The sequence below is a fragment of the Corvus cornix genome, chromosome 6 (genome assembly GCF_000738735.6).
Source record: "Corvus cornix cornix isolate S_Up_H32 chromosome 6, ASM73873v5, whole genome shotgun sequence".
In the NCBI taxonomy this organism is placed as follows: Eukaryota; Metazoa; Chordata; class Aves; order Passeriformes; family Corvidae; genus Corvus; species Corvus cornix.
In genome coordinates, this window is record NC_046336.1 from 25461658 (window position 1) to 25486246 (window position 24589).

The 24589-nt window shown below is 38.3% G+C and overlaps 2 protein-coding genes across 4 annotated transcripts in view; one reads left to right on the forward strand and one right to left on the reverse strand.

The window, feature by feature from the left end:
- The window catches only part of TSPAN14 (tetraspanin 14), a 35293-nt gene extending 13352 nt beyond the window's left edge, over nucleotides 1–21941 (forward strand). For all 3 annotated transcript variants that reach the window (XM_010400880.3, XM_039553743.1, XM_010400881.3), the window contains exons 2-9: nucleotides 1038–1135; nucleotides 8115–8165; nucleotides 12832–12978; nucleotides 13798–13968; nucleotides 14542–14667; nucleotides 15882–15926; nucleotides 16454–16573; nucleotides 18297–21941. In XM_010400880.3, coding sequence (XP_010399182.1) covers nucleotides 1055–1135; nucleotides 8115–8165; nucleotides 12832–12978; nucleotides 13798–13968; nucleotides 14542–14667; nucleotides 15882–15926; nucleotides 16454–16573; nucleotides 18297–18368 — 813 coding nt within the window. In that variant the 5' untranslated portion in view covers nucleotides 1038–1054 and the 3' untranslated portion in view covers nucleotides 18369–21941. The remainder of the gene's footprint in view (nucleotides 1–1037; nucleotides 1136–8114; nucleotides 8166–12831; nucleotides 12979–13797; nucleotides 13969–14541; nucleotides 14668–15881; nucleotides 15927–16453; nucleotides 16574–18296) is intronic.
- LOC104690210 (rap1 GTPase-GDP dissociation stimulator 1-like) overlaps nucleotides 21412–24589 on the reverse strand; it is a 31662-nt gene continuing 28484 nt past the window's right edge. The window contains exon 13 of the mRNA XM_019286601.3: nucleotides 21412–23784. Within this exon, the coding sequence (XP_019142146.1) occupies nucleotides 23651–23784 (134 nt within the window). The 3' untranslated portion in view covers nucleotides 21412–23650. The remainder of the gene's footprint in view (nucleotides 23785–24589) is intronic.

Consider the following 24589-nt stretch of genomic DNA (forward strand, 5'->3'; position numbering starts at 1 on the left):
AAAAAACCTAGTTTACCTTCTCATAGCTGTGCTTGTGGTGCAGTTCAGTTGTCTGTTCCATGGTCTGGATTTCAGACTTTACTGGGTAGGCTTGGTTTTTGCATGCTGTCTGTGAATGACCAGGGTGGCACAGTACTTTTTCTTAGTTAGGAGGTGTTTGAAAATTCTGTATTCCTGTTTCCTTGCCTTTGCAAACCTTTCACTGACATTGCCCTCCAGGAACTGGAGGGTTGAAACGCTGCTTGTCTGTGTTAGGCAGCACTCAGCAGTCCAGAATGTGAGGGCTGTGCAAGTGCTCACTCCTGCTCTGAATTTAACAGCTTGTTCTCTGTTTTTCTTATGCATGGCATTTCTGCAGAGGTGGTTTAGTTATGATACTCTGAACAGCTGTAGTTCTCTGAAATACTTGAGCAAGAGTTGCAGTTGAACCTTATCCCTCTAGTGTGTGTAAGGAAGCAAACCAAACTCCAACAGAGCAGATTGGTTTTGAATGGTGGGACTTCTGTTCTTGAATATAAAACCCCTTACAGGAGATGATCTGGTAAAGGAACATGCAAGTATGGAAGAGGCCGGGTACAGCTACCTATTGTATTTAGCAATCCACAGACACTGAGAGATTCCAGGTAATCACTTTGGATGTCCCGCTAGCTGGATTGCTGGATGTGCAATCCACAGGGTTTGTGGATAAGTCCAAGCAGCCATCTGCAGAAGTAAAACGGTTTTGAAAGAGTGAGAAGGCAGATGAATGTCAACTTGCTGATGTAGATCTTCCTAAGCTAACTGTATAGTGAGTTTCCTTTGTGGGTGTGCCCACCCTGTTACAACATTAGGGTGCTTAAAGATAGGATTATTAAGCAACAAATACTGAAAGGGAAGTGTAGGGTCAGTGGAAGTTTGAGCTGACTTTGAAATAACTCTGGATGGCATATGGTACAGATTACTGTACTCCCTTTCTCAACAGAACAAGAGAGACCTAAAAAAATCCATTATTTTTGAAATCTTTACCTAATCCCTGTCATTCTTTCTCTTCTGTGTAGACGCTGTGCTATAGAAGATGCACTATTACCGATATTCTAATGCAGAAGTCAGCTGTTGGTACAAATACTTGCTCTTCAGCTACAACATTGTCTTTTGGGTGAGTACAAAATGTAGAGACTGAAATAGTTTAGGCATAGCTCAATTTTATTAACTTCATTACTCTGTTGAAGAGAGCAAGTTGAAATAGTTGCCTGAAAGCAGGAAACTGATGTGTAGTATGCCCCAGATGTTTTGTAATTGAAGCAGCTTGTCCTATGTGAGAAATTAATTATTATTGAAAATGTGAGGACTCAGTATCCATCTTATTTATGTTAAGTGCTTCCCTGTTAAAAGAATATCCTCTTACAATGTTTCCTTTCAGATCATCTTTGATCTTTGTTGGGTGATGTAGCTGTAAATACACTATGCAGAAGAAAAAGGAGCTGCCTCAGATGTGTCAGCCGCTGGCAGTACATGTCTGCTCTGTGGGCAGCTGAATTGTCTGATACAGTCTTGAAATACTTTGCTATGGACTAACCTGCCTATAGTATTTGTTTAGAATTGTGAATGTGAAAATGTACAACAATAGAAGTGTGGTTTTAGATGTGTATGATGGTTAAAGTTAATGGCACCTGCCTTGGAAAACAAGGCTCTTTAAAGGTTAATGCATAGTGTTGCACTAGAAAGAATTAAGACGTCTGTGAGGGGAAGGTGAGGATGCAATTCGGATCAACTCAATAATTCCTTTTGGAGCTTTCAGGTCAAATGTTAAGAGTTTGCACCTGAAGTCATAGGAACTGCAGTCATGGAAAGGCATGGGTGGGCTTGGGTAAGTGTAGATACAGTGATTTGTCCAGTGCTAGCAGTATAGGTGCTGAAAACCACAGAACTTTTTGCTACTGTCAACACCTCTTGTTTACTAGTGCAATGTTCTAACATGATACTGCAGCATTAAGCCACAGGGGAGTTATCCTTGTGTGAATAGCAGGGCAGAAAAGATGTGTAGAAACTTTTGTTCCAGTAAGGGTTAATTTGCTACAATATTGCATAGTGCAAGTGTTCAGTAGGATGATATTTTCTGTGTTGCAACAGGTGCTTACAAGCCACCAGCTCTGCAGTTCCTTTTCTTCTGTATTGTACAAATTCCCACGTACCTGTAGTGCAGTGTGGTGCATTAAGAAGTAATACTTGCCAGACTGTTCTGGTTTTCAGGGAAATCACGTCATAACTGGGTGGATGCTCTTCAGCAGTTCCTGGTGGGATATGTGAGAAATTGACATTCTTGTTCATTAATATATTAAGATTCTTCTAGACTTCTGGGTTTTTTTCCTAGTGTCTCATGAAGTGGGGTCTATGACTGACTCTTTCTGACCACCTTTTAAAAACTGAAAATTTTTGTCTTCACTGTAAGGGGAAGACAGTCAAGAACTTGCCTCTGCTTTTTCACAGGAATCAATTTTGTATCTTTTTTTCTTGTCTGCAGTCATTACATTTTTTCACTTTTTTTAAACTGTATTCTCTTGAAATGAATGATGAAGATCTAAAGGTTTTTCTGTTCTTTAAAGAAAAACTTTAAAAGAGATGCCAAAAATTGAGGAGAATTCATAATACAACCTGTGTTTTTCAGCTGATCTGTTGGCTGGAGGAACTACCTTTCTGAACAGGTACTTGTAGTCTTGGTAGCTTCCTCAGCAAAGAGTCTGAGGCTTCTACTGATGTTATCAGGCTGACCTGGTCAATGATGTGCAGCTACAGCTCTTTTGATAAGATTTTTGGCACCTTTAGCTGTAGAACAAGCTATGTAAATGTTGAAGGTAGACGTCTCTATGGGCAACACATGAATCATTTAGCTGACACAAGGATTCAGGAGCCTCTGAAATCCTGCTGCCTGGGATGACTGCAAATTCACCATTTGTGAAACAGTAAATTTTCTATGTGCCTTAAAAGAGCTGAAGGGCTACAAAACCAGAAGGGAAAATGTAACCATACCTCACAAGCAGCGTTTAAGAAGGGAATGTTAATCTTGATTCACTTTCCTTGGGTTACAGGACAGGTGCTTGTGGAAACTTGTTTGTGAGCATTTGTTGGTGAGCATGGCTGCTCTAGAGGTGTGTGAGGGATGGATTTAGATAGATGTCAGAGAGCCTGTTGCCCATATAAGCTGTTAGAGCTCTCCTGTGCCTCAGCTCAGGACAGTTTATGCACAAGCCAGGTTATGTGTGTGTAAATAGTTGCATGTGTTCTTCTGTCCTACTTATTAAAGGTAAATGTTGACTTTCCCATTGTAGCCCTAAAAATAACATCAATGACTGTATAAACTTTAAAGCATGTGGTGATGTAGTAATTTACAGAATTTTTAAACTTTTCAGTGAGTGGTTACTGTAGTTTGTGTCATGCTTCAAATACAGTTCACATAGGTTGGGATAAAACAAAATACTGAACTAAAAGAGGACAAATATGACTAATAATGGTGAGCTCAGTGTAATCAGCCTTTAGAAATCTGTAAATCTTCATTCTTTGGAAGTATTTCTTTTTTTTAAGTGAGTGACTTGGGAATAGAAAGTTCTGACTTTTAGTTGTGCACTGCTGGGTTGTATTATCACTTCCCTATTCTTTTAAGAAAGAGAATGAAGGCTCTGCCTTCCTAGGCATGATTTTGATGTGCCATTACTTTATTTTCACCTTCCTTTTTAAGCATGCTCACAAGACTTAGCTTGTCTGAGCACACTCTTGTTAATGAGTAGTGATAAGGCAGTACTGCAGCTGTTAAGATAGCCCTGCAAGAGAGAAAGATAAGAAGGCTGGACCTTTTTGTGTTTGAAAGCGTTTTGGTTTTTTTTGTCAAATAACTTCATTTGTCATGGTGCAATTTAAAGACTGCAGTAATGCCAAGTGAAGAGCTTGGTTTTGGCACCTTTCTGTTCTGAGTCATTCTGCAATTGAGTGAGCTCTTCTGTGAAAGCTCTGGTGCTTGCTGCTTTGCCTCCAGCTGAAAGGGTTTTTTTTGGGTAGTCTGAGAATGGCACCTCATCCGGGACATGGCTTTTTCAGTGAAGTGAAGGATTGCATGTGTGCTGTGCCAAAGCCTTTTAGGTTACATATGAGCTCACTGTCTCCCACATGAATTGAGAGGAGAGGACAAAACAGCTTTTAGCTACTGTCTTCTGGATTTATCTTCTAAAGGTCTGTAGTTGTGTGACTCTTAAGGGTGATGGGAGACAAAACCTGAACTTGTTACTCATCGTATAGGAGATGTGGTGTTTTGCCCTGAACATGGGGATGAAGGGCAAAAATCCTCTTCTGTTCTGGAAAAGAATTCTGAGTTCATATCTTTGAAAAATAAGAGAAGATCCAGGTTAGCATAAGATTTTCTTGGCTTTTGCAGAGGATGTTGTTTTCCAGGAACTTCTGAAACAGCAAGGCTGTGCCCGGAAGAGGAAAGAATGTACCACCAGGTGGTTTCCTGGCTCTGAGAGGAAGAGTCTGAAGAGACAAGGATAGGAAGGAAGGGCTGCAGGCTGCTGATTGCTCCAGTGTGGGTGGAGCTGCAGTGTAGAATAGGATTATCCAGGGAGTGGGAAATGTATTCTCTGTAAGAGTATACAAAAACTGAGTGCAATTCCTATTGCTCCTGATCAGACCTAGGAGCAGACTGACCCACAATCAGTTGGTGTGCAAGGGTTGTCTTGCAAGAATTACTTAGCTGCTGCCTACATTTGAGAAACAAATTGCCCCCGTTTTCTCAGTTGGTAGTGTGATTCTGACAGCATAGTCAAAGGAATCACAGGAATTCAAAGTGTGATTGGGAATGGATAAATGAATAATGCTTAAAAGTGGTGTCTTGGGCACAGTGTCACCAAGTTGGCATCAGTATTGTACATCTGAGCAGAGCCTACAGTTTGATGCAATATGTTAAAAAAGTGGATTTCTTAGTTCTAAAGCAGGAAATAACCAAATGCTGGTAAACAGTGTTTTGATTTCCTGTTCCAAGGGACACAACTGAGCTGCTTTGTGTATGTTTCCATCTAACCTTTCATGCAGTATATGGCTTACATGACTCTCCAGCACAGCAGTGAATTGGGTGTCCAGTTTGTTCATGTTTGCACGTCATTCAGATTCTGGTGAAAGCCAAATTTCAAAATGTTGTGCGTTTTTGAAATGGCTGACTAGCCTTCTCTCACCTCGGGAGCACTTTTGGTTGTCCTTGCTTCTTCTCAGCTGCCTGTTGTCCCATTCACTCAGCCATTTAGTTCAGTGAGCTGAAGAAGGTTAAAGCTTGGCCTTTAGTTTAGGCAGGATCAGTTCCCTGCTCTGCCTTGTAGCCATCACTTGGATGCCTCTGTGCAAGTGTGTTAGAGAGGGTATTCTCCTGGTGCTAATTCTCTGTAGAACTCTGGGCATGCTCAGTCACACTAACTTCTGAGCTAGTTTGATCACCATGGTGTGTTTTACAGTAGTTTTCAGTGAGATATTTTCAAGTCTTTAAAACAAAAGGATTTCATTTCATTTCCCATTTCACTACTACTTTACTTTGTTGTAAATTGGTTTTTTTGGTAATTGCACCTGTCAATGTAGTGGCTGATGGCTTTGTTTCTTCTGCAAGTACATCATACTTTACTGGATTTTTGCTAAAGAAACTTAATGTGTCTGGTTTGGTTGCTTCTAGTGAAAATTATGAGTTGCTTGTCTTAGCTGAATTAAGTTTTAGATTTATCCTCATTGATTTAATGAGACTAAGTTTATTTTTCTTCTGATAAACTCTATTTTACTTGTAGATAGTTTGCATAGATGCTTATGGAAATAATTTTGCAAAAATAGTATAGTTTCTTGAAACTGGACATTTTGTAAAAACATGAGAGCAAAGTTCATGTTCAAAGGTGAGAATAATGCATGCTAGTGAAAAATCTACTTAATCAAAAATCCATTACAATTTAATTAAGAAGGTAATTATAATGAAAAGCAGACAGTCTGAAGAGGTCACCCTAGTTACAAATTCAATAGCACAATATTAGCATTCTAGTACCCTTAATTTGTATACAGAGAGTGGAATATGTCTTCCCACTTATTATTTTTCACCCTGTTTTCTGTAGAAAAAGTTTCCAAAGATCTAGTCTGTATAATTTACCTTGATTACTGCAAATTATACCAGCTGTCTTCATCTGTCTCCCAGCATTCCTGGAGCATTTGGAATGAAAAGGATGAAGGATGCATCAATTACATGCACTGTGCAACTTAATGACATACAAGTTTGATTCCTGACTCTTTTCCCTTCTTTTTTTAATCTGAAGATCACTGGTTAAGATCTAGGGTTAATCTGGGTCAATATTCTGTTTATATTGATGTGGTTTTTAATAGTGTTTTGCAAGTTATGCTTTGATCTAAATGATCACTTTAGGTATTCTTAGCCCATTCAGAGTCCAAGATGAATAGTCATTGTGCTACTGCTTATTAAGCAGCATCTGGGAATTTATTTAGCACTCCTTTGTCCAGTTGTAACTCCATGTATTAGTGGTGGTTTTGGTTGCTTAATCTGTGTTTAAGACCAAGAATATGGCATATAATAATTGCTCCTTAGACAGAAGTGTTTAACATAATTTGAGTAATTTTTAGAGAGTAATATGAATGATGCTTGGCAGCCCTTTTTGGCTTTGCTTTCCCCCGCCCTCCCCAGCAGAGTAAATGCAGAACATCTTCACTTGCCCTAAGTGAGCTTAGGGCAAGCAGCCCATGAGCCCAGCAGTATTCAAAACCTACACATCTGTTTTCTGTAAGAGGGTTCCATTTTTGCCTCTTGCCTGTGCTGTAGGGAATTGCCTGTGATGCCCATTTAGTTCATGGGAGGTGCTGCATTTCCTAGAGAAGAGGATTTCTTATTCAAAGTGTTTTTTCAGTTTGGGAGTTTTACTCTTCAATGTGTGTAAGGCTTAGCACTGGAGAGGCAACCTCAGTCCTCTCTACAGAATAATCAAATCATTTAGGCTGGAAAAGATGGCTAAGATCAACCTCAGCTGTTGGCAAAACTGCCAAGTAGTCCATGTCCCTAAGTGCCATGTCTGTGCATCCTTTAAATATATCTGGGAATGGTGACTAAGCCACTTGCTCCCATGCTTTGATAACCCTTTCAGGGGACAAATATTTCCTAATATTCACTTTAAACTTCTCCTGGTGCAACCTGAAGCCATTTCCTCTTGTGCTGTTACTTGTTATATGGGAGAAAAGACTGATATCCCCCTCACTACAATGTCCTTTCAGGTAGTTGTAGAGAGCCATGAGGCCATAGCAGGGTTGAATGCTTTTTAAGTAATGAGGAAGAGCTGCCCTTGGATTATAGAGAGGTCATTTTAGTTTGATTATTGAAATTGGATGTTAAAAATAAGCTGCCTGAGTGTTGGAGAAAGGGAGTGAATGTTAGAATAAGGAACTCTTGCTTCATTTGGGTGACTATAATTCAGAAGTGTTTATTATACAAACACATGAATCAGTGGAGGGTTTGTTGTCAGATTTGGTGCTTATGGAAAGTAAGCAAATGGACCATTAATCTAGCTTGATTCAGATGGGCTTAAACAAGGTAAGGATTCAGAAGACAAACTGTACCTAATCAGAGAAGAGGCTAATATAGTGAGCCTTGACATTGAGAAGTTACAAGGAGTCAAGCATGGCTACTGTCATAGCCATAATATTGGTACTATTAAATGTATAAATAGGGAATAACCTCAAAATGCATTAAATATTCTGACATCTTCATTGGTGTGCTGGCAGACGTTTTATGGCAAGTCATTGGGACAAGGATAACTCCTGCTTGCATGCTACTGTGTGGGATTGTCAGTTAAGTACCGTGTGCTTCTTGAGTAATCATGAAGAATCAAATTGTAATACTTTTTAGAAAGTAGTTGATAAAATGCATAAATGCTGTGGAATAAATGCCCTTCAAATCGTTTTTGTAAAAGATTGACTCATGGGGAGGAGTGTTCCATTACTATTGTCTCAAATTACAGTATTTGTTTTACTTGAGCAGTAGTGCTACAGGCTAAGTTTTTTGAGAATGTGGTTGATTAGTGCATCTAATTAATTTTTTCTTTTTTTTTTTTTAATTTTAGCTAGCTGGAGTGGCCTTCCTTGCAGCTGGTCTGTGGGCATGGAGTGAAAAGGTAAGGGTAGAAACGATTGGTCTTACTTCAGTGGCTGCCCCTTCCTGCTCCAGTAAAACTACTTCCTCAGGAAGCAGCAAAGGTTAAATGTAGCATCTGAGCTCAGGACCATGTTCAAATAATCTAAACTGAGTTTAGTTGGAATTTGCTTCTTGTCCCTGATCAGGAATTAAGCTGTGACCCTTGATATTCAGAGCTTTTTTATGAAATTGTAAGAGCAGGATGCTAGGGAGAATTTAGCCTCGATGAACAGGTTCTCTTTCAAAAGCATGTTTTCTAAAATAGATGTTTCTCTACTCACCTCCTTTAATTACAAACATATTTGTAAAGAGCATGAGATGTCTTTATATTAAAAACAGCACCACTAAATCTAAATGTGCATCTTTGAAATACTTCAGAAAGATGGTCCCAGTCTGTTGGCCATCTGTTGTCCACTTTATTCCCCATGGAGTGCTTAAGCGATTGTGTTTCCACATAGAGGAGCAAAACTACGGAACTTGATGTAGCTGAATAACTCTTGTTTTTAGCAAAGGTTTCTTGTAGCTAAAAAACTTCCTCAGTTGAAGGAAGTTGTGTGCACATGTACTCAGTTCTCCTGTTACAAGAAAAGAGAATGATGCAGGTATGGAAATGAATGGTTCAACCCCTTGAATGAATGTAAAAGCATGGACTTAATGAATTCAAGCAGTAGGTAAAAGTGACCATTACTAGATTCATTGATCTGCCTCTCAATCAGGAGTGGAGGGCAGGTGCCCTCACTGTTCAGTTTTGCTGCTAAGTAGTAAGACTTCAATTACCATCATAAGTTCACTTTTCCTTAATTGAAGTGGTTATACACAGCAGCTATCCACATACAGAGAGGTTCTGGAATTCCTCTGCTTTTTGGAAGTGAGTTTTATGATGATCTTAATTCTGAGGTATTTATTCTGCTCATCCCTGTTCCCTATGTGCCTGCACACATTCTCGTAACTAGATTAGTGCTATCATTGCTATATAGTAAGCAACCTATCTCGACACATAAATGCATTTACCTCCTGTTTTGTTGTTACAAAAGAATTTTCTTTCCAGCCCTTTAAGGAGGATGTTAAACTTGTCTTGAATTTGTGTTCTCTAATGTTCATACAGTCTTCTGTTTTGTAGACAAGCACATAGGATCTGTGTGGTTGGAGGCTAATATCTCCCAACTTACCTCCATTTGCCAAATTGTCTTTATGGTACACTGAAGTTACTAAAAGGCAAAGACAGACTCTTTTGGTCTTTATTTGATAAATTTTGCCTGAGCCCGTTCTGCTTTCTGTGGTGTCTTGCAAGTAAGTGCTTCAAAGCCTTTTTCTGTGGTTTTGAACTTCTGAATGGCTTGTGAAATCTGTTCATTATTTTTTACATCAGTTGTTCAGTGCCATGTTTTCAGTCTTTCATAGCAGTACCATTTTTCAGCCAATAGTGCCTGTGTTTTACAGATAAACATCTTGGTGAACAACAGTTGGGAAGTAAGAGAAAAACACTGCAGAAATTGTGCTGCTGTGGTAAACCCAAAGATAAACTACAGGTGGTGGAAGAGTTCTGAACATCTTGTCTATTACCACAACGTGAAGTACATTAGGTCCATTCTGGTTTTGTCTCTTTTCTTTTTGCATTAGGACTACACTTCAGATTATTTCTTCAGCAGTCTTTTTCTCTGGCTATAAATCCTGGGCTTCTCTTTTTGCTGGTAGTATGTTGAAATGAGACTGCTGGTTTGTGAGAAGTGTTGAAAATACTATGTGGAAAAATGTTACCATCCTGACCCCTGTTACTTGATTGAGACAAATCCAGTCTCTCTAACTGGTGTATCTAATTGGCCTATCCTTATGATTTGGTAACTGGCTTTGGTTATTCTGAACAGTCATGTAAAAATTAACTTGCATAAAATTTTGAGTCAGTATCTGTCACACAAAAGATACTGCAAAAGTCACTAAGAGTGAATTATTGTAAACTGCTGGTAGAAACAAGGTGAGTAACACTGAGCCCTCTTATCAGGAAAATGGTTTCTGTTGTTAAAACAGTTCCAAGGAGGACACAAAGGAAGATCTGGGAAACTAGAGGCTAGTCAACCTAAATTCATTCCAGCAAGTTCATGGTTAATAACAAATGGAGAGGGAGCAGTCAGTTTTCAAATTAAGACTATTGTTTAGAGGGACTTCAAGATCATGGAGAAATCACTGTTCGGTGTGACTGAAAGAAAGACTTAAGGTGTGAATTTTGTTATGGAATGTCTGACACTGACTGCACGTATCAGACTGCATTCCTGTGTACCTGAGGAAATCTGTGTTGTAAAGGACAGCCTGTGCTTCGAAGAGTTTGTACCACGTGCAGATGGCACAGGCAGGAGTGTCTTTAGAGAAATGGGTAAGGTGAGATGAGAGTTTTCTGAATTAATTCTCTTGTTTCCTTCCTGCAGAATTTTTGACTTAACATCTTCTCTTAGGCAAAATCCCCATAATCTTCTTTTTCAAAGAGCATATTATAAACATTATGTGTGAACATGACAAAGCTGTGGTGAACCAGTGACATCTGAGGTTGAATAATAAAGCCCGGTTCCTGCCAACTTCTATTCATAACATGCTTTGATCAGAGGAAGTTTTCTTCCAAAAGATATTGCTTGAGCAAATGAGATTATCTGAAAACAAAAAGCTTGAGTTTGATGTGGGAAGGAGATGGCTGGCAATAGTTATGAATGTTTCGGCATCCTGGTCACACAGTGTTTGGTTTCACAGCATGTTGGTTCTACAAGGACACTGCATTAGCCTGTCTGATCTTGGCATGTATTTCTTGATTGTGGGGTCTGCGCCAAGGTTTGATTAGGTGGGACTCTCATAATTAACCAGGTAGACCCAAGTTTGTTAGTTAACTGTGAGGTCTAACTTCTTTTTAGGAATGGGAATATGTGACTGGTAACATATTATCAACAAACTAGGACCATTTTCTAATAGCCTGTTCCAGCTGTTAGTCACCAGCTGTGGCAAGGCAATTCTGAGTTCTACAGTTCAATTATTTTTTTTCTTTTCATCCCATCAGCCAGTTTTCATAAAAACAACTGTCTTGCTGTTACCAAATTATCAGCTCTGACAAAATCTGTTATGGAAGATGCTATGAAAGATGATGAAGTCCTGTGGATCACTGTAGTGATCAGTGTTAATCAGTGTCTTCAGCTGATGAAATTTCTCAAAGGGCACATTTTCTTCTGAAGCTGTATTTTGAAGATTTTATTTTTTAAGTGAGCAGTAGAATAAGAAGTGATATGGAGTTTTCCAAGGTGTTGTCTTAGGATGTATATTCTTTGCACTTAACTCTAGCACAAGTACCTGGGTAGAAAGATGAGAATTCTGTTGATGGAATTAGGCATCTTATTTCAAGTGTCTCTGATATTTCTCTTACACTAAACACGGTTAGCTTGAGAATATACTTTATAAAGGAAAAAAAGTAGTAAACATATGATGATGGGATATTGTGGTGTGTTGATTTTTGTTATTTGTTTTAAAATGAAAATATTTCCTTAAGTTGTTCTGTGTATTGGTGATGGTTGTATAATAAACACTCAGACAACTGCAAGGCTGCCTGGATGTCCCTGCAAATACACATGACATTAAAATTCCATCAAATACACATAACAGGATTCTCATGAAGAGTTTCAGTTGTTTGCCCCTTCTGTCTTTTGCATGTTCCATCTTGTTATTGCACATCACATGAGAATCCTGTTATGTATATTTGATGGAATTTTAATGGTAGCTGGTGTAATAACTTTTTAAAACCTAATCTAGAAACTATAAGGAAGGATTTCACTGTGTTAGCATTACCTTCACATAGGCTTAGAAATCTAGGCAGACAGGCTTCATAGCAAAGGTTGTTGTCAAGATAAGTGGTTTCTGGATAGTTAACAAAAAAAGCATTGCTTCTATGTTTGGCAAATTCCAAATATAGGGACACCTTTTGGTGTAAGAATTTTTATCGGGGTTGAAAAGGTAAAAAGTTTAGACTATACCTCTATATTTTTGAGTTTGGAGGAGGATAACTAAGACTCTTTGACACTAGAAGGCATGTAACTAAAATGAGAGGAAAAGTCTGCTTTCCTCAAAAACCAGAACAAGATTGTTCACCTCTTCAAAATGTCATTCATAAGGTGCTTTATCCTCTTTATCCTTAGAATGTCTCTCCCTTTCTGCCACTTAAACAATAGGATTGGAAAATTTTTCTTAAGTTTTTTTTGTTGTTTTTTTTGTTTTTTTTTTTTTAGACCATGATATTGGAGTGCCCTTCTGATTGATGCATTTCAAGTTAATATAAAACATTAATTCTTTTGCCTTGAAGCTAAATGAACATTCAGTGATAGTATTGAGCTTTTGGCACCATCTTGTGGAATTCTGTTTGGCACATAGACCTAGGAGGATGTAATCTGAGAAACTGACTTATTAAAAGAATTGTTAGCTATAACTTTAATACTTCCTCTGCTGGGCTGAAGAAAATTGGTGTTGTCAATAACAATTTTACAACATGACTTTTTTTGTTGGTGTCACTGTTGGCAAGTTCAAGGGTTTGCAACCAGTTCATTTGGAATCATGTGGAAGTCATCCAGAAGGAATGCTCAATGCTTGTAGTGGTCACATTCTGTTCTGGTTTTTTCCTTCAGGGTGTATTGTCTGATCTGACAAAGGTGACTGGTCTTCATGGTCTGGACCCAGTGGTGCTTGTCTTAGTGGTGGGAATAGTGATGTTTACTTTGGGATTTGCTGGTTGTGTGGGAGCACTGAGGGAAAACATCTGCCTGCTGAAGTTTGTAAGTAACATCATTATATGAGGGAATTATACGTGTGAAAGCTGCAAATGATGAACTGGGAGCAAACCCAGCTAATTAATTATAGAATTTGGTTTGTGACAAAGTATATGGTAAACTTGCTGCCTTGACAAACCTCTGAGTAGTGGTATTGAAAGCAGGGGTGATTCCAGCCTGTGTATTTTCCTCTTTGTGGAACATGTTCCTCCTTCCCTTTTTCCATTTGTTCTGCTCTGCAGTGATGTTATAGTACATATATCAGAATCTAACACTGTGATGTTATGGAACATGCTTAGTCAGTTAGGAATTGCTGTGAGAATATATAATAGTGGAACAAAATCCCTTAAAACGTTAAAGTTTCTTATAGATGTTGGGTGGACAAAACTTTGGGACTTAGTGACTGATGTGAAATTTCTTAAATGGTTGTTTTTATACTGAGGCTGCTTCTTTGCTTTAGATCTGAAAACAGTTAAGCTGGCCAAAAAGTTATAAAAAACCAATTATAAAATTAGGAACAATCCAAGAGGTAATATCAAGATTTTTTAGCCCTGTGTTTTACAGATTCTCATTTATTAATACTTTCACTGCTGTGCATAATGACTGTGTCTGATGCTCTTTTTACTGTCAAGTTCAGGTGACAAAAATAAAAGGATAACTGTCTCTTGGGCATTTCTTTACCTTGTATTCTCATTGTGCCCTCAGTGTCTGTACTGAGGCAAAATTTGAACCTAATTCTCTGTGCCTGTTTCTGGTGGTATAGGGATGCATTCAAAATGAATTCATATTTCCTGCATTAGGACTTCTTTTTTTTTTTTTTTACAGTTCTGTGGAACAATTGTGTTTATATTCCTGTTGGAGATGGCAGTAGCAGCTATGGCTTTCCTGTTCCAGGACTGGGTGAGGGACAGGGTAAAAGAATTCTTTGAGAATAACATTAAATCCTACCGAGATGACATTGATCTCCAGAACATCATTGATTCACTACAGAGAATTGTAAGTTCAAATCCTGCCACTTTGATGTCTTCTAGGAGAATATGTGGATTTAAAAGTTTTCATTTTTGTTACAGAATTATAATATTTTGTAGCTAATAGTACTGTGTTTGATGTGCTGGTTTTCTTCCTTCTGTATTGAAAGCAGTGGGGAAGGAAGATATCCTGAGATCCAGGCTTGTTCTGATGTCCATTGTGGAAGCTCTCTCAGGCATTCATCTGCCTTTGACCTTTCTCATTTGCTCCCCTTTCCCTTGCTCCCTAAGAAAAAACTTTCTCATAAAAAAATTTAGTAATGGAACTGATTGTATCTGACAGTTACATCTAAAGTGATAATTTTCATGATTTTGCTTGACATGCTGACACCTGTTTCCACAAGCAGTATTCCTGACATATTGCTTTGATTTCATAGAGCCCTGTTAGTGACTACTCATTTTTTTTTACTCTGCTGTTGTCGTTGATTCTGCATAGACTTAAGCATGGTGATGATTTGTAAGCAAGCTCTTACTATTTAGAGGTATTTTAGAGACGACTTATCCACTGAACAAACTTCTGGAATGTATTCATCTGTTGCAGAACCACTGCTGTGGTGCCCAAGGTCCAGAAGACTGGGACTTTAACATATACTTTGACTGCAAGAGTGAAAGCAAGAGTCGTGAGAAGTGCGGAGTTCCTTTTTCCTGTTGTATACCTGATCCTGCTGTAAGTTGTTTCCCGGCTTTGTTCTTGCTCTGAGGTTGTAAAGTTATGACAGGAAGTACTTCCTGAATAAGGTGTTGAAGGGCTTTGAGATGTCCTAAATGACCAAAAATTACTCTTGTGCAGGCAAACTTTTTGTGTTTCTGTTGTGTTCTTTTTAGAGTCCAAATGTGGCAACCTGTTAGACAGCTGAAAATGTATTGTCCCCAGGAATTCAAGCTATTTTAGTATGGTTTGGATCTGAAGTAGTGGTGGCTGACATTTTTTTTATTCCCAGTGTGTTGTTTCCTTGCATCCCTGGCCTTTGTTACCTGGTTTGTAAGGAGCTGTGATCACTGTCGAAGCACTGTGCTTGCCCCAGTTAGGATTAATGTTTCACCACCCCTCTGCCAGACAGGCAGGAGTAACTCCATTTGCTGCTTGTTTGTCAGTAATTAGTAAAGTGCTCATGTATGAAGTTTAAAGTTTCGGGGTCAATCCTTGATTTTGGGAAGGTTTAAGTGCTTTTTGGTTAATTTGTGTAGTAAAGTTTGACTTTGTGAGCCTTACAGCAGGTACCAAAATGTGGAGGTAGGAGCTAACATATAGTGCTTTATGGTATTATTAGTGGGAATACTTACAACTCAAAATTCGTCCAGCAATCCTTGTGCTGAGAGATAGCCATTGTTATATTTAATACCTTATATAGGCTTCTGATTGTATTGGAAATCAGCCAAGGAAAACCTTTGTCAGGGATATATTCCATAATCAGATTCCCCAGTAATTATTTTCTAGTTTAGTTTGGAGCAGTACTGTTCAGCTGCACATTTTTCTGTTGCTGGTGCTGTATTTAAGGAGGCAAAAGGATGCTTAAATCTGTTTAATGTGAGATTCTATTGTTAATATTTCAATGTAACTTACTATGCATTTTGTAAATGCACATGTCTTACCTGTGTGCTGGCAGTGCAGTTTTCATGTTAAAAAGTTGCTAGTTGAATGCCAAGTGATAAAGCAGCTGAGATTTCTGGTGCAGGATATCATCTTGCTAGTACACATCTTTGCTTTGTCATTAATTTTCTTGTATTCTGCTAGGGCTTTGTTTGGTTTTGCTAAAAATGCTTCTTAAAATGGTTGGCTCTGACAATTCTGATATGTTTATGAATATTAAAAAAAACCTTGCTGTGAACAGAAGTGAGTAGAATTCAATTGGTTTATTTAAAATCTGTTTTGCTTTGCAGCAAAAAGTTGTGAATACACAGTGTGGCTATGATATCAGAAAGAAGGTAAGATGCTGTCTGTCATGTTCTGGGCCTGCAGAGGCAAAACTATAAAAATGGTGGGATTGCTGATTAGATGTGTCAGCTCAAAATTCTAGGAGCTAATTTACTGTGCTACATCATACTACAAGTAGAGCAAGGTAGACATTGTCCTTCGTTTAAAGAAGCTTGTACTGTGGGAGGGTAGAGAAAACAAGTGATAAAACAGGTGAAGGGGAAGGTGTGTTTCAAAAAGGGGTAGGACTGGGATTTCAAGTGTGCATTTCAATTATCAATTTTAATAGTCTAACACTGCTGATCTATTATCTGCTAGTCTATTAACTGATAATTCTACAGTGTTCTAATAACAGGATTTTCAGGAAGATATGAATATCAATGTCTGGCACTCCCTGATCCAAATGTGTATTTTTGAAGTGTGGTTAAAAACTTCACTGCAAAAGTGACAAAACACTAGCTTAGCTAGATCATGTGATTGATCTTATTATAAACTGGAGCAGAAAAGTAATATTCTTCTTTTTCCTTTCTACATTCAGAGCAAAAGTCAATGGGATGATCAGATTTTTGTCAAAGGATGTATTCATGCACTTGAAGCTTGGTTGCCCCGAAATATCTACATTGTTGCAGGTGTCTTCATAGCTATCTCACTGCTCCAGGTTAGTTGTTGTTATTATGATTCTTTGGAAAAAATGTCATGTTTGCACATGATTGCAGATACAGACCTGCTGAAGGTAAAAGGAGTTATGGACAGAGGTAAAATAAATATCTTGAATATGGATTTTTTAAGTTACAAGAAGAATATGGCAGAAACAGCAATTATAGTAAAGGGGAGTTAGTGTGAAAATACCTCTTGCTCGAAGCAGTGAAGGTCATTATAAAAATAGTGTATTAATAATAGTGTGTGATAATTGATATATATATTGTAATATTAATGTAGTCGTATATAATATATGATTATTATATAAAATACTCCTTGTGTTTTAATGCCATGAAGGAGGGGGGATCTGCTGTCTGTTCCAGTAGATCTGAACTTCAGCCTTCTATCCCAAACCAGAAATGATTAAGATACAACCTTGTCCTTCATGCTAGGGTTACCTCAGCCAGCTGTAAGTGGGTGTAGCATGCTGCTCACAAAGGTTGGGAATGTAAGAGCAGGGAAATAGGTGACCAGGTTGCAAATGCAATGTTAGCAGAACCAGATGAAAGAGTCACTGTGACTTCTATTGCCTCATCAGTGCTTGGTACATCAAAGAGAGCTAAAATTTTCAGTAAAGCATGTTAGATTGCAGCTGTCAAGGTGGATCTTACTTTTGTTGTGGCAGTTGTTTGCACTACATTAATTTCTCTGCTATGAAATTCATTCAGTGGGAAATAAACTTGTAAATCTGCTACAGAAAGTATTTTCCATGTAATTGACAAGAGTGGAGTATAGAGTGCTGGTAAAATATATTTCTCCAGCCCTGGTAATAGTGCCCTCTGTAGCTTAGGGTTTGATACTTGTTTATCACTATCTAGTGATAATCCTTCCATGGGTTTGAGAAATGCTGTGCTAAGAACAGGATCTTTTGTTAGGAAGATGGTCAAGACTTGAAGTTTGATCTTCTTGCACTGTGTAGATTGACAATAACTTGACAATGTTGTTCTTTATTTGTGTCCCTGGTCTCTGTGAAACCACTTTCAGTTACTTGTGTTTTCCAATTGGGTCTTTCTTGTGCTTTAAGCTATTTCATGGTGGGACTGAGAATTAGACATAACCTAACTACATTTAAATGAAATCTTTTAGCTTTTAAAAACTTCACCCCAGTTTTATATTATTTGTAAGAATGTTACAGGAAATTGGCTGAGTTACAAATTTATCCTCAATTTGTAAAGGAAGATTTCCCTGAGAACTGACATGAATGTTAAAATTTCAAATTTAAATGTCTCTGAGAAATCTGGGACTTCTCTTTCTGCTGTCTGTGACAATAATTTCATTTTAGTACAGGTAATTGTCCAGTCTGTTTAAAAAAATTGATCTGAAAATTGACTGGATTGTTATTCAAAGCTGTGGAACAAATGAAAATGTCTGGTTTGTAGCTTTAGCAATAGGCAAGCATGGGTGTTTATGACACTCAAACTTAGTGGATGAGTAGATTTCTTCTAGCTCTAAGGCATCTGAAAGCTTATTATTTAGAATGCTGCTGAAGTTTTACATGAAAGCATCTTTCTCATGAGTTTTATTACCTGCAAGGTTCTGTTGCCTTTACTACTTCTTAGTAATAGCTATGCTTTGATGGATGATCTTGGCTATGAAATGATATCTGAACCTGCAAACAAACATCTTATAGACTGGTACATTACAAGTTTATCTCACAAATGGTATTTTTTTTATCTTTTTAGATTTTTGGGATTTTCCTAGCCAGGACATTGATTTCTGATATTGAAGCTGTAAAAGCAAGTAATGCCTTCTGAATACGAAAGCAGACACATGTTGCAAAACAATCTATTTTGAGACTATTGATTGGACACCAAGGTGGAAGAAATGCACGGACCATGAAATACTTCTGTTGCTAAAAGCCTTATGTGGATTTTTTTCCCCTGCTTATGCTTTTTGTTTGAAGCTGTTACAAAAGAATTGCCAAACGCACACTGTCTACCTTTTCTCTAACAAGACAACTCAGTGCACCAGTGTTGTTCTCTGAGGAAGAAATGTAATTTCCCAAGACCTTGGCAGAACAGATTTTAAGACTGTAGCAGGGAGACATGAAACTGCTGTAAGCCCTTTCCTTGAAGGATTGCTGTGAAGATTGTCCTGTCTTCACTCCTGTCATCTGTCTTAAAATATAATCTTTTCAAATGTCGTGTGCTGATTTCTTCAGAATCTTGCAATCGTATTAATCTCTACAGTAGACTTATCCAGTCATTTTTGGCAAGATATCCAGCAACCATAATTGGAAATTGGGAAAAAATCACAAACTGTCTAGATCTTTAATTGATTCTTGGTTGTGCAAACCCCACTCTGTTTTGAAAAATGCAAGCCAGTTCCCAGGATGGGAAAAATCTGACTATCTGTAGCATTATGTGTTACAAATCTCTGTTTCAGGCAAGAGGGTGTAAAACCCTCATGCTGTTTCCTGTCTGAGAATAATGTAAATATTCTTTATTTATAGAAGAAAAACCTCTTTAAAAATGCTTATCCTTTCAATGATCAGTAATATCTTTAAAAAGTGCTGTCTGCACATACTTCAAAATGCAGCTTGTTTCAGTAGGTAGCAAGCATGCTGTGCTAGCTGTTGATGGCTTTTGTTATTCCTGTAGTTTCTCTCACAATTGCTGTGTTGATCTTCACAAGTCTCAACTGCCACTACCAGGACTGATGAAAGACTTACAAATTCAGTGTTAATCCTTACTGAAGTATGTTTTTAAGTAAGGAAGTACAGATTTAGCAAAAGATTAAGTTGAACTTTGAAGTCATCTTTAAAGCTATTGAATTATCAGTTCTGCCTGGTTCATGGTTCAAATGTGAATCAAAATACAGTGAACCAGAATGATTTCTTCAGTCATTTTCTACATGAAGCTTAACTAGTCCTTCCTATGTCAGGGTTTTTATTTTAATCTAGAGAAAACAAAACTCTTCTTCCAGTCCTCCCTATGTGGGGGTTAGTAGATGGATCTGTAGTTCAGTAGGAGTTCAAGTCTTTTCTGTAAGACTGTGGTGGTGTATCCATAGCTTTAAGGTAAAGGTATGTGTCTGAAGAGTTCTTGGAAGTAGCTGTAGCTGTCAGTTTTACTGTGGGCCATATAACTAACATCGTTTACTGCTTCCAGTGACACCAGGTTTTTCAGGGAGAGCAGGTTCATTTACAGTGCCTAACAGTGTAAATTTTAGAAAAGTATCTATTTTTATAATGATATTTTACTACATGTAGTGTGCCTGAAGGATTTAATACTTGTATTTCTAATGTATATGGCTTTCTTTGGAAGCCAAACTTTTAAATATATTATGTCCTTTTTTTCTATTATGCATGTATTAACAAACATTTCACTGGCAAAAGTTGATCAACAGTAAGAATCTTTTCTTACTGATTGAAGTTGATCAACAGTAAAAATCTATTCTGGTTGATTATCCAGGCATCCTTCTAGCTTGCAATCTGTGAAGCACTTCAGACAGTCCTCATGTGTACTTCAGCTTTCATAGTTCTTTTTCTGGCCAGTGATCGAGACACAACAGGAAAAGGAAGCTTGTCTAAGGATGGCTGATTTCCTTACAGTAGCAGAGGGTAGTCTGCTATTAACTCATCTGAAAACCTGAAAGTAAAATGGCTGGAAGTACACCTGTGACTCTTAACTTTGGTATACAACAAGAAAACCATAGCAGTAGATCACTGAGGGGAGAGCAAGAGGCATTTCTTCTGTAAAGCCTTGAATGTGAGGTCTGTATTACTTATTTGTTGAATCTGATCCATGAGGAAACAGCCAGGAATGTGTGATTGTACTACAACTTTGCAAGCAGCAGAGCAGTGTCCAGCAAACTTTGCTTTAAATTCTGGTGCTTGAAACTTTGCAACACCTCATCAACCAACTTGCTTGGTTAAGGTTATGTGTGATAATCTGATAGATGTAAAATTGGAGAAGGATGCTTCTGATTTGTAACTTCTTATTCATAAAACAGTGCACTGAAAATGCCAGCTAGGGAGTACATTCCCCTTTGCTAGTTTTTGGCACTGTCAGCTCCTAGTGCTAGGAAGGAATTTCAGCAGTTTGGTGAAAATCATCCCGGTGTCAAAGATGGCTGTGGAGCTCATGCACTGAAATTAGCTGCTGACAGGAGCCATCATTACAGATTAGGATTCCAGGGTCTGCAAATCTTACCAAGTTAACTGAAGATGAAGTAATACTTTTTCTTTTTGAAGTACTGTTTGCATGCAAGACAGAATTTAACTGAAGTGTTGTATTTCCACAGGTTGTTCTTAATGGCTTTAGCCATATTAACACCAGCTTTTGTATCAGTGTTTCAGTTATTTGGAACTGAAATAGAGAGAAGTTCAACTTTACTTGAGGATCTTTAAATCTGTGGAGTGATTTTTCTTTTTTGCCACTGTGGATAAACTTCTTTGTGCTTATTCAGTATCATTTTTAAAATCCTGTTTTGCCTCTGTACATTCTGAAGTACCCCCGTACATGGCTAGTGTAATTTCAGGCTTGTAATGGGAATACTTTCTACTTAGTTTTATTTAGCCCCTTCTCTGTGGACCTGCAGTGACTTCATGGCGAAAGATTTAGGTTATGGTCTAAAAAAAGTCTTGTCAATAAAAGTAGCTGGGTGTGAGCCTGCCTCTAAAACCTCAAAGGAAAGTAATTCAGTGATCTCACAGTGAGGTTTGATACATTGTTGATGTTGAGATTTCAGCTGTTGCATTTGGAACAACTTCACAAACACTACAGTGGAACCAAGGTTTTTAATGAAGATGTCAAATGAGGTCAGACTTGAAGAACTGGACTGAGAGAAGCAAACTTAAATGTGATCACTTTTATTTCTCAGAAATGAGTACAATTGATTTCTGTTAAGCAATGTATGTATTTGTCAGTCTGTTTGACAGTGCAACTGCCTCTGTTTCTATTAATATAACTGCATTTGGACACAGTTTCCCTGTACATGAAGAGGAGGGTGAATATAAGCACTGAAAAAAGTGCTGTGACCAGAGGACCTTGGGTTGCCTTGTGAAAACCTGAATGTTTCTTCCCAAGAGGTCTTAAGCTTTGGTGACCTCATGCAGTGCCATGTGGACAGACTTGTGCTTCCAGTCCATGGAGCTTGATGTGGCGATTGATTTCTGTGTAGAATTGCCTTGGGTTTTGTCTCCCCATTCCATCCTTCCCTCTTTCTTCCCCTTACTGCCTGTGCATTGTCATGCTGCTTGAACATTGTTCAGCCATTGGAAGGGGAGCTTCTGTCTCCTCTTCTGAGATGGCTTTTCCGAGTGACTTTCAATATATTTTTTCTCAAGCCTTAAATTTGATTAAATAAAAATTTAATATTTTCTACTCCTGGAGTATGATTCCTAAGATTTGTTGTTTCCAGTCCACTAGTATTTCACTCTCTAAGGTTTAGCCTGGCTACTGAGACTGCAGTTTGTGGATAACTCAGAAATGGTGAAGGTCCAGGGGTGCTTGTTTGTGTATTTTGCGGAAACTAATTCTTGATATTTTTTCTTTTCACTTTGGTCTGTTGAATAATAGATAAGACTGATGCTTTTCTCTGCTCTGTTAATGGAAAGCCATGAACAAGGGAACAGCTGCAGAATGGTGTAGAGTAACTATTAAATCTCTGGACATCAAAGAAGTTAAAACCTCTGTTTTTCTTTTCTCCTGTTATGTGGTAAAAACCTGCTTGTGTGTTCCTCACCAAGTGGCACTTGCCTGGGGTGGTTTTATGAAATTCCCTTTCTGAAGAGTACTCCTGAGAGTGATACTTCATGATGAGTGTAGTGCACATGGTAGCGTTACTGAGTTTTGCAAGTGGGAAAGCTTTTGCAGGAACAAAGTTGTCATGTTTGTTTGCAGACATAGGCCAGTTCTCAAATTGTTTGAGAACATGAGGTCTTGTTGACTTCTAAATACAGTCTGCTTTATAGTAGGTTTCTGAAGATCAGTGCTTGTCTATTTTTTTCTCAGCTTTTCTGCTGGCTGGAAAAAAAGTAATTGCTCCTGAGCTTTTCAATCTCTACCACTACATGATTTTGAATTTGGCCTCCTAGGTCTGGACAACATGATTACCACATACCTTCAACTGCTTCAAAAAGTTCCCATAAGAACAAGTTGTGGAATAGAATCTGTTACCTTCTCATCTAGTGACCTTGTTTAGATACAAAGGGATTCCACAGAAATGTTCAAAGACATTTGTTTACTACTTTTTTTTTCCATTATCTGAAGTTAAACCCAGTTTCTCTTATGGGTGATAATGGCTGCCTTCACATCCTCACCCCTGCCCACTTGTAATTTCTAACCAACTTTATTGTTGTGTCTTGTGCAAGCACTGTGTGTTCACTGACTGCAGTTTCTTGAAAACTTTGCTTTTGCAGAGTCTCATTCCAGGTTTACAGCACGTGCACCTCTGAAATCAGGACAAGACTGTAGCCTCAAGTATTTAGGAATATAACTTGTGACAGGAGCCGGTAAAGTTTCAGAGATGAGCTTTAAAATTGGAGATTGAAGGGGGAGTTAGTTTAAAGACAGTTTTGGTTTTAACATGTTCACCTAACAATTGAGCTCACAGTGTGATTCACAATGTGCAGAGGTTGAACAGGTGCTGGTTAACCCTTTGTATTGTTTAAGCTACAGATGTAATCTAACTCCTGTGTCAGGTTGCATGATAAAAGCTTAAGACTTTTATATAAGTATTTAAAAGTCCTATTGATACAAGAAAAATTGCAAGTGTGTGTCCTAATGTCACAAAACCAAGCAGCTGAAAAATGTATGAGTGATAATTGCCTGATGTTTCTCCTGTGATGTTTTCTAACACCACTTGCTTGACAGGACATATTCCTACTGCTGTGTGTTAGAGGCTCAGTGAAGAGCAGCAGTGGTGCAAGTATCAGGCCAAAGAGACGTGCAAATGAGGGATTTTTATATACAGCTTTCAAAGCAGGAGCTGCAGCTGGGCTTCATGCAGCAGCATGACAAATGCAAGGGTTGCAAAGCTGGTGGTGTTTGCCTCCGCAGCAGTACTGGGTTGCCACGTGGGAGAAGGGAGGTTAGTGGGGTGTCTCTCCTCTCAAAACCTGTAATGTTGTGATGGCTTCCTTGACCACATTTGCATTGCTGTGACTGCAGAGTCGCTCAAGTGTGTCTTTAATCTTGTCCTCTTCTATTTCTTGTCTCAGATCACCTGAACGAGAGATGAAATGCTGACCTGCCATGATATAGTGGCTCCCAACAATTGTTGTAAGATAAAAAGTTTGGAGTACTTGCTGTTCATAATGAGCTACTTTAATTAAAGCATTCTTTTTTTCAATAGGTACTCTTTCAGCCATTGGAAGTATTGGACTGATTAAGGTTTTTTCCTCCTGTTTGACTTCCAAGAGCTGATCAACAGAAAAAACCCAAATTTTGAAATTTTAATACAGGACAATTTCTAGCACTTTTTGCTACCATTCCACACTAGTAAGACAGCTCTTAGTGTTCTAGTTAGTCTATAAAATGCTAAGTATCTACATCTCTGGAAAAAAGTCTTATAGATCTCATCTGTTATGTCAACACTTCATAGTAGCACTGCAAGTGCTTTGTCCTATTCCAGTATCTGTGTGGCTACAGGGATAAAACAGAGTATACTGCAAAATCCAGCTTGTCTGTCAATACAGGGTGGCTCCAGGATTTGAAAGGCAGCTCACCTTGTGATCCATCTTTGCCTAAGTACAATCATTATTTTCAATTTAAGTAATTTTTGTGTTTAGATGTGAGAAACTGCAATGAGATCTTCGGAGTCCTGGTTTCAAGGTGCTTGTTTTTGTGTACTGCTGCACATCCAGGATCGTCCCATCCTGCTTGAAGCATTTTAAGTCTTCCCTGACCATGGAGTGAAACTGAAATAATACCCTTGCTATGCATTACTGAAAGTTGCTGTGTGAAGGCAGCGTTGCTGAAGTGGCTGCTTTATCTCAGCTTTGGTTTGCTTACTGCACAGGCGGAGCAAA